At 41.5% G+C, this 18,131-nt stretch overlaps 2 protein-coding genes across 14 annotated transcripts in view; one reads left to right on the top strand and one right to left on the bottom strand.

The window, feature by feature from the left end:
* The window catches only part of LOC125146765 (uncharacterized), a 325,550-nt gene extending 315,102 nt beyond the window's left edge, over window positions 1-10,448 (bottom strand). For 7 of the 11 annotated variants that reach the window (XR_007144876.1, XR_007144875.1, XR_007144877.1 and 4 more), the window contains exon 1: window positions 10,375-10,432. Coding sequence is in view for 2 of the 11 variants with exons in the window: in XM_047823560.1 (XP_047679516.1) it covers window position 10,375 (1 nt within the window). In the remaining 9 variants the exon portion in view is untranslated. Of the gene's footprint in view, window positions 1-10,374 lie in introns of all 11 variants that reach the window. The other 4 variants (XR_007144881.1, XR_007144883.1, XR_007144880.1 and 1 more) reach the window with 2 other exon arrangements.
* Window positions 10,449-14,766: 4,318 nt separating this feature from the next.
* The window catches only part of ARHGAP20 (Rho GTPase activating protein 20), a 128,944-nt gene continuing 125,579 nt past the window's right edge, over window positions 14,767-18,131 (top strand). For 2 of the 3 annotated variants that reach the window (XM_047823558.1, XM_047823557.1), the window contains exon 1: window positions 14,767-14,993. In XM_047823558.1, the coding sequence (XP_047679514.1) occupies window positions 14,889-14,993 (105 nt within the window). In that variant the 5' untranslated portion in view covers window positions 14,767-14,888. Of the gene's footprint in view, window positions 14,994-15,368; window positions 15,450-18,131 lie in introns of those variants that run through there. The other variant, XM_047823559.1, reaches the window with a different exon arrangement.

The raw sequence follows: 18,131 nt of genomic DNA, 5'->3' as shown, positions 1-18,131 counted from the left end.
TGCTCTGTCTCTCTCTGTCCCAAAAATAAATAAACGTTGAAAAAAAAAATTTAAAAAAAATCGCCAAGGGCATGTTTACTAGATCATAAAATCGAGTTAAGTGAGTCATAGGAATCAGGACTTCTCTATACAGCATGTTTTCCAAGAAAAGGTGAAGAGGAGATGGGCGTGGGTAGACTCAGATGAAATTAATAATTAAGCCCACACACAAACACACACATGAACATACACACAAAATTCTAAAGGTTGGCACACTGGAAAGCCCATGACTGGTGGAATTATATAGGCCTGAATTGAAGCCCTATCAGGTGTTTGGGAAAATTATTTCACCTTTTAATACTTAAGTTTTGTCTTGTTTTGTTTTTAATCTGAGCAGGGGGGAAAATCATCCAGAGAATTATGATGAGAATTAAATGAGAGAATTACTATAAAGGCATATGAAGTCAGAATGCCTGGATTCTGGGCTCACAGAATCGTGGCAAGTGATTTTATGTCGCAGAACTTCAGACTCCTCATTTTTAAAAACAGGAATAATTATAGTACTTCTGTCATAGGTTCATTGTTAAGACTAAATGAGATAGGGATGCCTGAGTGGCTCAGTCGGTTAAGCATCTGACTACAGCTCAGGTCATGATCTCGTGGTTTGTGAATCTGAGCCCCCTGTTGGGCTCTGTGCTGACAGCTTAGAGCTTGGAGCCTGCTTCCGATTCTGTGTCTCCCTCTCTCTCTGCTCCTCCTCTGCTCATGCTCCGTCTCTGTCTCTCAAAAATGAATAAACGTTAAAAAAAATTTTTTTAAATAAAAAAGACTAAATGAGATAATGTGCAAAGGACTTGGTCCAGTGCCATTTTGGCTGGGTAAAACTCTTGAGTCACTTTTCCTCTTACAACTTTGCAGTTATTAGTGTGTTTTCTTCTAGCTATGGAGAAGCCTAAAGCCAGTCTCAACTCTTTTCCCTTGTAGGTAATTTGTTTTTGTTTCTTTTAAGGTTTTATTTTTTTTAGAGCAATTTTAAGTTTACAGTAAAATTGCGAGGAAGGTACAGAGATTTTCCACATACTCTCTGCCCCCCATATATATAGCCTTCCCCATGATCAACGTCATTCACTAGAATAGTACATTTTTACTAAAGATGAACCCATAGTGACATGTTATAATCACACAAAGTCCAAAGTTTACCTAAGGGTTCACTCTTGATGTTGTACATTCAGTGGGTTTGGACAAATGAATAATGACATATACCCATCTTTATAATATCAGGCAGGGTGTTTTCACTGCCCTAAAAATCCTCTTTGCTCTGTCTAGTCATCTTCCCTCACCCAACCCCTCTGCCAATCACGGATCTTTTTATTGTTTCTGTACTTTTGTATTTTTCAGAGTGTCATAGAGTTGGATCATACAGTATGCAGCCTTCTCAGACTGGCTCCTTCCACTTAGTACTCTGCACTTAAGTTCTTCCACGTCTTGGTCCTCCATGTATCATAGTTTATTTGTCCAGTCAAGATGCAGGGCATCTTCGTTGCTTTCAAGGTTTGGCAATTAATGAATAAAGTTGCTGTAAATGTCAGCACGCATGTTTTTATGTGGACATATGGTATCAGCTCCTTTAAGTAAATATTAAGGAGCACAATTACTGGATCCTATGGTAAATATATTTAATTTTGTAAGAAAGCACCAAACTGTCTTCCAAAATGGCTGTACCATTTTGCATTCCCATTCGGCAATGCTTGAGAGTTCTTGTGGTTCTACATCCTCATCAGCATTTGGTTTTGTCACTGATTTGAATTTTGACCATTCTAATAGGTATGTGTTGGCATCTCATTGTTTTCATTTGCATTTTCCTGATGACATATGGTGCGAAGCATCTTTTCTTGTGCTTATTTTCTATCTGTATATCTTCTTTGGTGAGGGGTCTTTAAGGTTGTTGGCCCATATTTTAACCAGTGTGTTTTCTTATTGTTGAGTTTTAAGAGTTCTTTGTACATTTTGGATAACTATCTTTCATCAGATGTGTCTTTTGCAAATATTTTCTCCAATCTGTGTATTCTCTTCTAATTCTCTTGATAATGTTTTTTGCAGAGCAAAAGTTTTAAATTTATTAATTTTTTATTTTATGGGTAATTTCTTTGGTGTTGCATCTAAAAATGCATCACCATAACCAAAGTCACCCAGGTTTTCTCCTATGTCAATGTTCTAGGAGTTTCATAGTTTTGCATTCCACATTTAGGTCTATAATCCATCTTGAGTTAATTTTTGTGATGGGTTTAAGGTCTGTGTCTAGATTCATTTTTTTGGTAGAAGGAGGGAAGAGGGCATACAGATGTCCAGTTGTTCCAGCACCATTTGTTGAAGAAATTATCTTTACTCCATTGTATTGCCTTTGCACTTTGATCAAAGATCAGCTGACTGCATTTATTGAGGGTCTATTTCTGGGCTCTGTATTCTGTTACATTAATCCATATGACTACTTTTCACCAATATCACACTCTTGATTACTGTATCTTTACAGTAAGTCTTGAAATCAGGTAGCATCAGTCCTCCAAATTTATTCTTCACTTTTGATATTGTGTTGGGTATTTTGGGTCTTTTGCCTCTCCATATAAATTTTAGAATCAGTTTATCAATATTCATAAAATAATTTATTAGGATTTAATTGGGATTGCATTGAATCCATAGGTCAAGTTGGGGATAATAGATACCATGTCAACATTAAGTCTTCCTATCAATTAACATAGAATATCTTTTCATTTATTTAGTTCCTCTTTAATATCATTTGTCAAAATTTTACAGTTTTCATCGTATGGATCTTTTGTACATTTTGATATATCTAAGTATTTTATTTTTTTGGATGGTAATGGAAATGTTATTGCGTTTTTAGTTTCAAATTCTGCTTCTTCATTGTTGGCACATAGGAAAGCAACTGACTTTTGTATACTAACTTTGTATACTGCATCCTTGCTATAATCACTTATTGGGTCCAGGAGTTATTTGATTTTTTTCAATGTTCTACATAGATGACTGTGCCATTTAGGAGAAAAAAAATGAGGAAAAGGAAAAAATGAAAAAGAAAAAAAAATTAAAAAGACTTTTATGTTTTCCTTCTAATTTGTATACCTTTTCTTTTTTCTTTTTTTTTAAGTAGGCTTCACCCCCAACGTGGGACTTGAACTCACAATCCTGAGATCAAAACTGGCGCTAAGATCAAGAGTTGGATGCTTAACAACCTGAGCCACCCATGTGCACCTACCTTTTATTTTCTTTTCTTGCCTTATTGCATTAGCAAAGACTTCCAGTATGATGTTGAAAAGAAGTGATGCAAAGGAACATCCTTGTCTTGTACCTGATCTTAGTGGGAAAGCTTTGAGTTTCTCACCATTAAGTATTATATTAGTTGCATATGTGTGTACACATATACATATACATATGTATATATAACTAAATATACTGGCCACTATTATTGTTTTTAACAAACTGTTATCTGTTAGAGCAGTTAAGAATAAGAAAAAAAATTTTATCTTCACTTGTTCGTTTTGATGCTTTTCCTTTTTTTTATGTAGATCTGAGTTGCTAATGTATATTATATTCCTTCTAAGGAATTTCTTTTAATGTTTCTTGCAAGGCAGGTCTATTAGCAAGCAATTCTGTCAATTTTTATCTACATTTTATCTACATTTTATCTACATTTCACTTTTTAATAATAATTTTAATAATAATAATTTTAATAATAATTTTTAATATTTAATTTAATTATTAAATTTAATAATTTAATATTTTTTAATTTTTCAGGGTGCAGAATTCTAGGTTGATGTTTTTATTTCTCTCAACACTTCATTTTATTTTATTTTGTTTTATGTTATTCTATTCTATTCTATTCTATTCTATTCTATTCTATTTCTATTCTATTTTGAGAGAGAGAGCAAGCAAGTGTGCAAGCAGGGGAGAGGGAGAGAAATTTAAGCAGGCTTTGTGTCCAGTGCAGAGCCTAACATGGGGCTCAATCCCACGACCATGATGAGATCATGACCTGAGCTGAAATCAAGAGTCAGGTGCTCAACCAACTGAGCCACCCAGGTGCCCTTCTCTCAACACTTTAAATATTTCACTCCATTGTCTTCTTGTTAGCATGGTTTCTGAGAAGTCACATGTAATTACCTTTGCTCCTCTTTAGGTAAGGTTTTTTTTACCTCTAGATTTTTTCACTATTTTTTATTTCATCTTTGATTTTCTGTTATGTGAAAATTATACACTTAGGTGTAGTTTGTTTGTTATTTATCCTATGTAGTGTTCTGGACTTCCTGGATCTGTGGTCTCATGTCTGACATTAATTTGGAGAAACTTTCCATCATTATTGTTTCAAACCATTTATTCTGTCCCTTTTTCTCTTTCTTCTCCTTATCACTGGGTATTCTCATGAGTATTGTCATTATGTGTAAGCCTTTGTTCTCTTTGCTTTTTGGTCTTTTCAGGTATTCTGTTGATATAACCTCTAGCTCAGTCATTCCTCAGCCATGTCCAATCCACCAATGAGCCCATCAAAAACATTCTTCATTTCTGTTACTGTTTTTTTTCATCTCTAGCATTTCTTTTTTTTTCCATCACAATTTCCATCTTTCTGCTTACACTGTCCACCTGTTCTTGCATGCTGTCCACTTCATCCAGTATATCCCTTATTATATTAATCATAGTTGTTCTAAATTCCAAGTCTGATAAATCTAATGGCTGTTATCTGATGCTTACCCTGTTTCTTCAAATTGTGGTGGGGGTTTTTTTTTTTGCCTTTTGTTATGCTTTATAACTTTATCTTGATAGCTAGACATGAGACACTAGGTTAAAGGAACTTCAATAAATAGGCCTTTAATAATGTGCTGGTGAGGTGTGGGAGAAGGGACAGGGGTTGATAGTTCTATGATTAGGTCTGTGTTTTCATGAACCTATGCTCCTGGACTGTGAACTTTACAAGGATTTCTCAGCTTTTTTTCTCCCCTGTTGGGTGGGACAGGATGGCTAATGAGGGCCCGGATTGGATATTTCCTTTCTCCAGGTCACTTAAGCTCTGATAATACCCCAGGTTAAACTCTGGTGAACTAGTTTTCCCTGAAAAGCAGGCCTTAATTAGAAAAACAGAATGCTCTGGTGTATTTCAAAATGGTTCTTTTCCCCCTGTCTCAGTTGGAAGACCTAGGGATTTTCCTCCACTACTTAGTACCTTAGAAATCTTACAATGTTGGGGTACACCCCCTACACCATGTCTGGGTCCCCCTGGACAACTTTCAGGTTGTCCACACTGAGCCTCCAGCAACTCATCAATTACAGTTCAGGTTCTCCCATGCTGGGGCTGCAACAGCTTCTGTTTCTGAGTCTCCACGTCAGTAAGCCCAGGTTCCCTGTATTTGCTTGTCTCTCCAACCTTAGGTGCAGCACTTTGCCCTGTGTCTTCCCGTCCTATGGATCCAAGAAGAGTGGTTAATTTTTTAGTCTGTTCAGCTTTTTACTTTTTAAGCTCTGTTGGCGACTTCCAGCCTCCTTATAAGTGGAATTAGAAATTAGATAACTTGGTTTTCATGCCTGAATAAGTGAAGTAATCTTCCTTTACGCTTTCATTCATTCAACATATATTTTCTGGACACCTGTAACTTGCCCAACGTTTTCTAGGCACTAACAATATAGCCGTGAACAAAACAAACTCATGGCTTCACAGAACTTCCATTTTGGCAGAACCTTGAAGTTTAATAGTTTACTAAGGGTGTATCCTTGTGCTAATTATTCTGTTTTTAATTTACCAAGAACATAGGATGTTCTTTTGATCTTAAAATTAAGTTTTTGCATCTAGTTTGCTTATTTGTTTTGTAATGACTTTGATTTGATTCTCGTTTTAAGCTTACAACCTCTCTTCATCTGTCATTTCAGCTTTGAGTTCCTATTCATTCAATACTGGTCCTCATTATGTTCTACAGAATGCAGCATTTATAAATTGTTTTCTATTCCTTTAGTTCATATTTCATTTAGGTTAGACTCTATCTTTTGCATGCAATGCATGGCTTCCATGCTGTGCTATAGTATTTTTCCATCACTGCCATGTCATTTTATGACATGTTTATGTTTCATCTTGTTCATTCCCTGTTATCTCTTCTGAGATTTTATTATATATTCTATACTAAGACTCTCTGCTTCTCTCTGCTTGCTTGTAGCTGGGGTGGAGGGTGGTACACCATTCAATAAAGGAAGACCTTCAAGCTTTAGATCATTTCTTGACTTGTAGCTCCAAAGTCCCCCTTTCCATAAGAAAGAGGCAGCATCATTGTTCCTTTTATTATCACCATTTTCTTTTTAGCAGCAGTTCTGCTAATCATTGATCAGGAGAAAAGGAGAAAAGTTTGCCCTCCAGGATTTGAGTGACATAAGGAACATAAACCATCGCTACTCTTCTTTACTACTCTCTGGAAACTTTTTCACACTCCCCACTCCCCAACTTCCAACAACATGTTTTGGAATGTTTTACTTAGGTCAGTATTGTTTAACCTAATGCAGTATTGTTTAATGCAGGTAGGGAGCTTTAAAAAAATTCTACATTTAGGATGCACCCCAGACCAACTAAATTAGAATTTCCGTAGAAGATGCCCCAATATTATGTTGAAAGGTTCCCAAGGTGAAACGTTTTTTTTCAATGCTTGAGACTAAGCTTGAGAACTGCAGGCTTAGGTTCTGTTCCTTTCCTTCTCTGGTGGCAGTAGGTGACTTTTAAAAACTCTTTTTGTTCATTTTGTGGATATGCATTTCAGGAGAAATTTGATGGTAAGATTTTATGGTATGGTAAAATTTTAACCTGCCATCTTCCTGATCACTGCTTAACAGAAAATTGAGAAGTTCTCAGCAACTGTTTGCTAATTGCTTATGTGTCTTTCTCATATGTATGATGCAGTCCTCTGAAATCCACTTCTTCTTTCCTTCATTCAACACATACCTATTTATCAGAGGAAAAACATCAACTTCCCATTTCATTCATGTATGATAGAACAATCCTTATTTTGAATAAAAATAATAGTATAAGTGTTATAGTTATACCTAGTATTTGGAAAATCATAAAGTCACTTATTCAAAATTTGTGGGATCAAACGTCATGACTCTTCTCTTCAACACCTTAAGTGTGTGTGTGTGTCTGCCCACACAAGTGTGTGCTGGGAAAGGAGAAGTGACAGGGCCTTGAGAGATGCATATATTAAACATGTGAGTAGGAAAAGAGGATCCAGTGAAGGTGACTTTGAGAATTCAGAAAAATAGAGCAACTGGAAAATAAGCTTTAGAAGAGTAGAAAGCATGTCTAAATTGTTCATTTTGTGTCTTCAGTGCCCACCATAACTAGGTAGTTGATATATATTGGTAAAATGAATGAATGAATGAATGCAAGAGTAGTGTCATGGCTGCCAAGAGAAGAGTGGCAGGACATATGCTACAAAGTGTCATCTTGGAACTGATAATAGAAGCTATTGTGTTTGTTCACTGGGAAATGATGAAAGGGATATCATAGATGCAAGAAGGGAAGGCAATGAAAAAGCAGAGGTAGTTTATATGGATTCCTTTCTCCAAAATCCGGTAATGAGGGAAAAAAGAAAGGCGAGGGGAGGGTAGTAAGTGATACTTCAAGAAGAAAGCATGATAGAAGAAAGTTTTATTTTAAAATTGTAAGGATGTGAGTGCACTGTACATCTAGAGAAAGAAACCATGGAGAGCACGTGACTAAAGGGTAACAGGCCCCATTCTCCCATCTACACTGCATTACAATTCATTGCAAACCCAGCAATGTTCTTACAGGGCTGTATTAACATGTTTAGCACAGAGAGGCAGAAAAAGATTAAGCACGTTTTTTTTTCTTAACTACAGAATTCATCAAAGATTTACTATACCACATTTTATACGTACATTATCACATTAGTGGTATTTCCCATAGAACCCTTGACTATAGAACCCCTCCTTTTAATCCTAAGGGACTAGTGTTGCATACAACATGCTTTGGAAAATATGCTTTAAAGTAAAAATTTTTTTAGAATTTCTATATCTAACTTTTTTAGTTGACATAAACGCTATTAAAAAATAAAGCTTTTCTGTTTCCGATTCTGTGTCTCCCTCTCTCTCTGCCCCTCCCCCGTTCATGCTCTGTCTCTCTCTGTCCCAAAAATAAATTAAAAACGTTGAAAAAAAAATTTTTTTTTAAAAAATAAAAAAAAATAAAGCTTTTTTTGGTTTTGTTGTATTATTTTTTAATTCAAGTAGAATTACCAGAGTGTTATATAGTAGCTTCAGGTGTACAATATAATGATTCAATAATTCTCTATATTACTCAGTGCTCATTATGATAAGTATGCTCTTAATCTCTACCACCTATTTCATCCACCTCCCCTCTGGCAACCACCAGTTTGTTTTCTATATTTGAGAGTCTGGGAGATTCTCTTTATTACTATGTTCGTTTGTTCTGTTTCTTACATTCCATGTATGAGTGAAATCATATGGTATTTGTTTTTCTCTGACTGGCTTACTTTGCTTAGTGTAATACCCTCTAGGTCCATCCATGTTGCTGCAAATGGCAAGATATCATTCTTTTTGTGGCTGAGTAGTATTCCACGCTGTACAGACACTACATCTTCTTTATCCATTCATCTATCAATGGACACTTGGGTTGCTTCCATAATTTGGCTACTATAAATAATGTTGCAATCAACATATTTTTGTTTTATTACCATATCATCTTCTGTTATTTCCTATGGCAAGTATGCAATAATTGATTTTCATATGTAATTTAAATAAGATTTAAGGGGAAGGATTTAAGTTTCATACTTCTGAGAGTTAGAACTGGACTGGAACACTGTTGCACCATTTATTAGCTGAGTAATCTTGCACAACTTACTGAACCTACTCGTGTACTGTATCAGCACAGACAATAATCACCTCGCAGCAGATACAGCCGTGAAACAGGAGCATAGTTAGGAGAGCTAGTTTCCACAAACATCCAGGGAAGATTATAACATAAACATGTAGACAGAGCTAAAAACGTGTCAATTGAAATGCCTAGGAAAAACAAAGAAAAAAAGGAAAAGGAACCTAAAGGGCTTTGTGGGGGGAGAGATAGCACAGATTGTGCTTACCCTTGAAGAATGGGCAAGAGCATAAGGCATGTGGTAGAAAATAAATGATAATCAGTTAATTAACGTGATCTGACTCACAGAGCAACCTAAAACTCTGATGGAAAACAGACATTTCTCCTTTTTGCTGTTTCTTATTAAAATATCAAGTTGTTTTGTAATATAACATACACTTTAAAAATAATTAAGCTAAGCCTCTGACCAGCAAGCAAGCTTACCATGAACTGAGTGGAAGGGTTTAGAGTCATATCTGGTTTTATCTCCCATGAAATGAATGGAACACAATTTATGATACTCCTCAGTCACAAGGAACAAAAATAAGACCATCAAGTGCAGGAGTTAAGAGCATGAGTTTTGGTGTCCTGGGTTTAATTCTGGCTCTTGGACTCAGTAGCCATATGATCTTTGACAAGTAGCTTAATCTCTCTGAGCTCTTCATTTGTATAGTAGGCATAAAAATACAAAACATTAGGCTAGTCTCAAAGATTATGACAGTGTGTAAAGTGTTTAGCTTAGTGTTTGATGAGCAAATACATATCTCCGTATCCTTCAAAGTTAACTCCCAATGAATGATAGCTACTATTATTATAATATGGTGACATCATAACCATATAGCCTTTAAACTCAGTCAGATCTGGGTTCAATTCCTGGCTCCATCACTTTTTGGCTATGTCACCTCAGAAAGTTGCTAGTTTCTTGAGCCTGATTTTCATATTTAAAATGAGTATAAGAACACCAACGTCTTTGGTGACAGTAGAGGTTAAATGAGATAACGCAAGTAATGTACATCTAACACATGGCAGGCATTCAACAAATGCCAGTCATTTTTACCACTTTCCTCAGAGAACAATGTCCAAATTTTACCATAGAATCCAAGGTCCTTTGTATTCTGGCCAAGCTCTTTTGCCAGCCTCAGCTCTTAACATCCTCCTTCTATACTCCCCTTCCTCTTTTCTTCCTTCTCTGCTTTCCCTAACTTCTCCCACTTCATAAAACTTCTACTCTTAAATCCGGGATTCTGTTCTTTAAGGAAATAACCCCCTTTGAGATTCCAGGCAAGGGATGAGAAAGGAAGCCCCTGTATCTGACCCCGATAATTAACTAAGCCAAAACCTCTCTTATATCAAGGCTCATAGTCACCTTGGGGACAGCTTGATCTCTTGCAACAATAAGACACTGTCAACTTTTTCTCTTCCTGAAAAATTGTATCACTTTAAAACACACACACATACACACTCACTTGGTGCTTCTCATTCTTCTCTGGTCTCTTTACCTCTCTTGCCAGTTTTTCATCTTCCACTACCTTACTGTTAGTAGTTACCCAGCACTAGAGACAGTGGTGACTATGACAACCATAGAGTTGTCATGAGCATTAAATGTAATAACGCAGCTGCAACTCAGTTTTAGCTGACTGTTGCTTGGAGAAATTTCACCCAGATTTCTATGTGAAATATCTTGATTTTTAAGGTTGGCAACAAATTTGAAAAAAAAAAATGAAAGGTTTATATGTTGAAAAACACACCTGAATTCACTCTGTGGCCCCTCAGCTTGCAACCTTTGCTCTAGAAAATTCAGATAGCACTGCCCATGATTCTTGTGTGCATCTTGGGGCTTATGAGGATCACACTTGAGGACTCAACTTGACTATATTCCAAGCGCATGGCACAGTGTCTGGCACATAGCAGGCACACAATAAATATACATTTGATGAATGAGTTGCACAGACATCCCCTTTCATAGTTAAATTTATTCACTGTTACTCATTCTAATGGTTGGCTAAACATTTTGGTTTCATTCTTAGACTAGTTCCTGTTAAAGGTCTGCTATTGGTGTTTCCCAGCTGCTTCACTTTGCTATTCTTAGTACTTTGCTTTACAGTTTGTTTCAAAATATTCTGGATGCATCCTGCTTGTGTCAGACATGGTCATCACACTCCTTAAAATGCCTTGTCATCACTTTTATTTTCTGGCATCATCCTTTTCTGCAACATAACATTCCCAGTGCAGGCAAAATTCTTTCACGGTCTAAGGAATGATATAGGACTAGTCCACGGTTATTTCTCCCCCATCAGAGCATCTTCCTTAAACTGTATAGCTTAATGAAAATGGTTGTTTTTACTACTTCACTCATTCATTCAAAGCAAAGTTGTTGAAAAAAAAATCATTAAGAGTGCAACTCTGCTTGGCACAAAGAAGAAAAGACAAAGCGCAACCTTTAATTCCAAGAAGCATAAGCATGATAATAGTGTAGTGTAAGGTGTGCTAGGAAGAGAAGGAGCCACACGGGAAAGGCAGTATAAGTAAGGGGTTAAGAGCACTTGTTCTGGGAGCGCCTGGTGGCTCAGTCAGCTGAACATCTGACTCTTGATTTCGAATCAGGTCATGATCTCACAATCATGAGATAGAGCCCCAGGACAGGCTCTTAACTGATGGTGCAGAGCCTGCTTGGGGTCTCTCTCTCTGTCCCTCTCCCCACCCCTGTGCGCTCTCTCTCTCTCTCAAAATAAATTAAAAATAAACTGTAATTAAAAAAAAAAGAGAGAGACAGAGAACTGGTTCTGGAACACAGCTCCCAGTTTCCAAGTTTGGTCTCACTACTTACCATCTGTTTGAACAAGTTATTTAACATCTTTGTGGCTTGGTTTTCCCAACTGTAAAATGGGGTGTAAGGGAATCTACCTTGTAGGATTACTATTAAGATTTAAGTGAATTAGTAGGTGTAAAATGTTTAGATTAGTATCTGGTATAAAGTAAGCACTCAATAAATGTCACGCTACTACCACAGAAGGTACACTTAACCCTGTGTGTGTGGTTGCTGTGTAGAAGTAGCTAGGTAGGGGCGCTGGTGGCTTAGTCGGTTGAGCGTGCGACTCTTGGTTTCAACTCAGGTCATGACCTCACAGTTTGGTTTGTGAGATCGAGCCTGGTATCCAGCTCCACACTGACATTGCGGAGCCTGGTTGGGATTCTCTGTCTCCCTCTCTCTGCCCCTCCCCCCCCCCTCAAATAATTAAATAGATATTTTTAAAAATTAGCTAGGTAAAGAGAAGTAAATTCAGAAAGATTTTCCGGAGGTAATTATTGACATAACGATTTCTTTCCTCAACAAATTCTTATCAGGTATTTACTATACACTAGGAACTAGAGGAATACATGTGAAACAACAGAGGTTGGAACATATAGATGGAAAACTTCCTAGACAATGGGAACAGCAGGTTCAAAGGCATGAAGATGTGAGAGGTCCAGGCGCTCTTGGAAGTGCAAATAGTTCAGTGTGAGGGAGAACAGGGTGAGTGAGGGTTGAAGTAGGGCAGGAGAGAAGACAAAGAAGTGGGAGTGAGGCCTCAGATTGTAGGCAGCTTTGTATATCACACTGTGGCATTTGAAATTTATTACATAGACTTAGGAGCCAAGGAAGGTTTTAAGCTGGGGAGTGACTGTGATCAGATTTGTGTTCTCACAACATTATTCTGGTGATATTAATCTGAGCAAACACAATTTTCTTTACAAAGCGAGACCTCCCTCAAAACTCCTGAGTGGAATGGTTTTTTTATGCAAATCAAAATTCATGGAATTTGAAATAAAAGCACTTACAAATTGGGAACTGAAAGTGAGTTTTCCACAGGTGCAGTATAAATAATACTTTGATTGGAGCATGAGATATTATCTCTGCATAAAATAACCAACTCGGGCCTGGCCCTTCTGGATCTATCTCATATCCTTTCTGTGTCTCACTCATTCATTCAACTAACAAACATTTGTTGTGCTGGACAGGGCTCTAGGCTCTTGAGATACAACAATAAACAACAAGATTTCTGACCCATGGAAGACAAACATAAATCACATTAACCATAATAAATGAAATATTAAATGAAATGCATATTTTGTAAATATTTTATTTTCATAAATATAACTATTTCCTATTTAAGGAAATATTAGAAGGGGATAAGTATTACTGAAATTTAAAAAATGAAGCAGAGTAAGGAAAATGGGGATTGTCCATTCATGATAGGAAACACAACAGCATGATTTCAACAAGGAATGAAAGGACTGCAAAGCCCTGTGTGATATAAAATTCATGACAAAGTCTATGGTGGGTGAAGTCGGCACTACACATGGGTCTAAGCGGGGAGCCACCCCTGAAAACCTGTGTGCACACATATATCCATATATATATTAGAATGATTTATGTACATATGTATTATATAAATCAAGACTTATAAAGCCTGTATAAGTCTGCTTTGAACAATGTGATGTGGACAAGGCTTAAAATGGGCTGGAACATTTTCTCCCTGTTACTTCCATAATAAACAATTCCGGAGTTTGGGGTTGTGTGTGTGTGTGTGTGTGTGTGTGTGTGTGTCTGTCTGTCTGTCTGTGTGTGTGTGTGTGTTTTGGATAGCATCTCCTGCTTGGAACAGAGCTGGCCAGAGCCCCATTCTTCTACAACCTGTCCTGATAACAGCCCAACCCCACAGGAACCTCGATCTTTTTTTTTTTTTAACCACAAAAACAAATAAACCCCCTTCAACCACATAGTATCATGCAGTGGTGTCCTTCATTACTAATCCGCCCTTTCTGTAGTCCTGACTCCAAGGGAAGAATGCCACCTACCGAATCATCCGCACCAGTCAGTTGGACCTGCAAAGTGCAGCAACACTCAACTCGACCCGGGTCGGCTCCAAATCCCCTCCCTCTGATTATTCTTTGGCCTTAAAAAAATTTGCCACTATTTGGGCTGTCAGGAAGTTATGCTCTCGGCGCAGATATCTGATAAACACTTCCACATATTGTAGCCTTCTCAATGGCTAAGCCAAATTTCAGAGTGCTCTCTCTTGCCTGCATGTTCCTTAACTGCGCTTTCACGTTCGGAATGCCAGTGTCTCTGCAGCCGCAGACAGCGGAAACCGCTGGTGCAAATTGTGCAGGGTCTGCTGACCTGCGGCTGCAGAAGCCAACGAGGGCTACCCGAACAGGCTAACGTTCGGGATTGCTCCAGAGGTTAAGCGACACTGGGGGCTGCTCAGTGTGTGCGAACGCGGCACCCTGCGACGCGCAGCTCCATCCCGAGGCTTTGCGGGTGGAGTAGGGGTGGGGGTGGGGTGCGGGTGGGGGCGACCCCTCTGCAGTCCGCCGAAAGCGAGGCGGGAGTCACCGCAACTCCTCCGTTCGGGCTGAGGTCGCCGCGACTGCGCCGCCGCACGCGCCGCCGCGTCGCGGTCCCCCGCGGGCGCAGCGCTGACAGGAATGGGGGTCGGGTGCGCGTGGGCCGGGCGGCGGGAGAGGCGCGTGTCCGTGCCCTAGAGGTCCCCGTTCGTGACACGGGCCGGTGAGCTCCTGCGGGCTGGCAAGGTCAGTCGGTCGCCTGTACCCCTAGCAGAGCCGTGTCTGCAGAGAAAGACGCCCGGCCCCGCGCGCCGCAGTCCGAGGCAGCCGCTGGGCGCGCCGCGGCCCGGGGACGGCGGCCGGGGGCGGGTCCCCGCGCGGGGCGCCCGGCGCGGAGGGGGCGGGCCCGAGGCGGGGCGGGCCGCGGCGCGGACTGGCGGTCGCCGCCGCAATCGCCTGCAGCCCGCGGTGGTGAGCGCAGCGGCGGTGCATGGCCCCGACGGGAGGCGCGCCGCCCGCACCCGGAGCCCGGCTCCCAGCCTGAGCGCCGCAGCCGCCTCGGGCCCGCGCGTCCTCGCTCTGGCCGCCGTCCCGAGGACATGACCGCGTAGCCTCCTCCTGGGCTGGGCTCTGCGGGAAAGTCTTCTTCATGGAAGCGATGTCCCCCCAGCAGGAGACTCTAGGGGGGCAGCCGGGGCGCACCTCTTCTCTGACAGGAGTGTCTCGGATCGCGGGAGGCCCCGGCACCAAGAAGGTGAGGACGTTGAGCGGCGCCCCCCGCCCGCCGCCGCCGCCGCCGCCGCCGCCGCCCCACTCCCCGCGCGCGCCCTCCGCGCCGCCACCGCCGCGCGCGAGCCGACCGCCTCGGGGATTTAACGCTCGAGGCTCGCGGCCCGCTGCGTGTGTCCCGGGACGTTCCCGCCTTCCCCGCCCTCACGGCGCCGCCGTCTCCCAAGTCACCCCGAGACCCCCGGGCCCTCAGCGTCTAGAGTCGTAATCGCTCCCGGAGCGGCCCCGCAGCCTCCCTCCCCGCGTCCGTCCGCCGCGGGGTTGGCGGCCCGGCTGCTCTTTCAGTCGGGGCGCGCGGGCCGGCTTTGGGGCACCGCCTGTCCCCCGTCCACCGCCTCCACCCCCCCCCCCCGAAACGCCCCGGCCGCTCACCGCCAGCAGACGGGTCAGCTTCGAGTCGTCAGGGCCCGCGCTGAGGAAGGTAGGAGGGCGGGCTGCGGCGCTCAGCCCCTCACCTGGACGCTGAGGCGCGGCCGCTGCGCGGGTTTTTGTGGGTGTTTTTGGAGGGGGGGGTCGGTTCCTGCGCCCCGCGCGGAGCTTCCGCCACGACTCCGGGTCCGCATACCCAGACCCGCAGGTATGGTTGGGATGCTAACGGTCTGCATAGCGGGGACACGGTGGTTTGGGTCGGCCTGGAACCGGACTGGGTGGGGCCGGAGGGCTGCGGGGAGGGTCGCGGGGGCCGGGCACAGGGGCCTTCGTCCTACGGGTTCCCCGGGCCGCGGCGGGGCCGGAGTGGGGCCCGGGCGTGGGCGTGGAGCGGCGCGGGGGTGCCCCGCCAGAGCCGGGAGGGGACGCGGGCGACAACTTGTAGCGTTCCGCTCCCGTGCACCCGGCCGCTGTGCTGCGTGCCGGTACCGACCCGGCCGGGCGTCTTGGAAAGGTCCCCGGAGCAAGTGCACGTGGCCTCGAGCCCCCGGCCTCTGCTGCAAGGCTCTCCGGGGACTGGATTTGGGGGTGTCTGGCAGCAGCCCTCGCCCTCCTCTCCTCCCCCCTCCCAGGACCTCCTGGTATTTGGCCTTTTATTGCCCTGGGTCTCGGTGGTGCCCTCCCAGCTTCTGTGGAAACACATGAGGATTAGAGGAGATCGCCTAACTCTTCCCAGAGAAATGCCTGGAGGCACTGCATTTATATTAGAGCCTGGAGGGGCTGCTCAGGCCTTCCTTTGGTGCGGATCTCACAGCCTTTCCGGAGTCTGCCCAGCAGGGTCCTGGGTTGGCTGAAGGTCAGTTGAGGAGAGCTGAGGTGGTGCTCCGGAGTATCGAAGGGAATGGGAGCTGCCAAGGACGTTGACCGTGTCGCGGAGCCACCTAGGAGTGCCCATGAACTTGGTGATTTATGTATGGGCTGTAGGGCTGGCCAGCCTTTGATGTATTGAGGCTATGGTTTGTCCTTGTCGCTCTTCCCCTTGCGAGATGAGACACAGGGATAGCGTGTGTGTGTGTGTGTGTGTGTGTGTGTGTGTGTGTGTGTGTGAGAGAGAGAGAGAGAGAGAGAGAGAGAGAGAGAGAGAGAGAGAATTTACCAGGCTAGCGCCACATTCAGGAAGGTAAATGAATGTTCAAACTAATTGACACAGATTTTAAAGCTTTTTTTTTTTATTCTTGCAAACTTAAGGAATTGGGAAAATTCGAAGATTTATATTCCTGGACAGTTGTCTTCCTTTTTTTACTAAGGGAAATTAAGCATACTGGCAAAGGACTTTGGAGCAGCTTGATCATTTATCAAGTAGTACTTGTGGAAGAAATGAAAGGTTGCCTCCAGTCTTAAGCCATTGTCCTTAAGATGCTGTCCTTCATTATACATCATAATGGGTTGTCACATTACCAGCAGTTTTTTTTTTCTTTTTCTTTATTAACTTAAAGGAAATAGATTTTGCTAACCTGGTCATTCTACAGCTTTTTATTCCCTTTGGGGCAGAAATGAGGTTGAAGAACTGTTTTATTTTGCATTTAATATTTTTTTTCCAGAAAAGTGCATCTATGCATATTTTAAAGAGTAACAGGCATGCCTTGATTTCAGACCTCCATGTTAGCAATGGAAAGGAATAATAATAATAAACATTTCCAAAATGTAGCTCATAGAATCATTGCCATTTATACTGTTGTGGACTCCAGTCTTCATGTAACCCAAATATCCAACAGATTGATCTTTTTTTGTTTCATCTTGCCTTTTTGGTGTTTGGTAGTTTTAGTGAGTCACAAGACTTCTAAAAAAGTCTAGTCTGCGGTTGTGGTGTTAATTTCCAAGGCTTGGATCAATGTTGTTTAAATTGACAGTTACAATCAACATTATAAAACATTAACTAGAAAAAGAAATGGTAGCAAGTTAGTAATGATAAGTACAGTTTTGTAGTACTTCTTTTTCTCTATTTCATACATGTATATGTATTTTGGGTAGTAATGTAAAATGTGTTTTTTTCTAATTGGCCAAAATTTTTAAAGACAAGTTTATTGGCCAAATCACTGTGGGGAATCAGTTCACCTGGCTTTTCTTTCTAGTTCTAGTGCTCTCTTAATGATCTTGAGGAAATCACTTGTTTCGTTGTCCTCATTTGTAAAATGGGAATCAAAAGGGTAATGGTGCAGAAACTGCTTTGAAAAGCATATAGATGGAAATTGCATCCATTATTCTATGAAAATAAGGTGATCTTGAATAAGAGAACAAACAAAACAATAGCATCTTGCAAGCTAGTCATCCTGAGAGACTTTTAATCCAGTGTACTGCCATTGCCTAAAATATGGCTCACATTCCCAGAAATTAACTGTCAAGAAGGCAGTTTCATACAATGTGGTGAAATTTGGAGTGTGTTGACCTAGATTCAAGTCTCTACTGTCTTGGTACTATCTTTCTGACCTAGGAAAATTACTTAAACTTAACCATCAGTTTCTTATTTATAAAATGAAAATAACAATAGTTAGTACCTATCTTCTCAAGATTGTTGGGAATATTAAATGTCAAATTGAGTGAATATTGTCATATAATAAGCATTCAGTATTAGCCCTAATTGAAGTTTCTCCCAAATTTGTAGTATACTGTGTGACACTTGTTTAAGCCAAAATCTCGGATTCATTTTTGACTCCTGTCATTTCTTTACAGCAAC

Source organism: Prionailurus viverrinus, chromosome D1, assembly GCF_022837055.1.
Source record: "Prionailurus viverrinus isolate Anna chromosome D1, UM_Priviv_1.0, whole genome shotgun sequence".
Classification (NCBI taxonomy): domain Eukaryota; kingdom Metazoa; phylum Chordata; class Mammalia; order Carnivora; family Felidae; genus Prionailurus; species Prionailurus viverrinus.
Note: the sequence above shows the minus strand (reverse complement) of the source record. Positions and strands in the feature narration are given on the sequence as shown.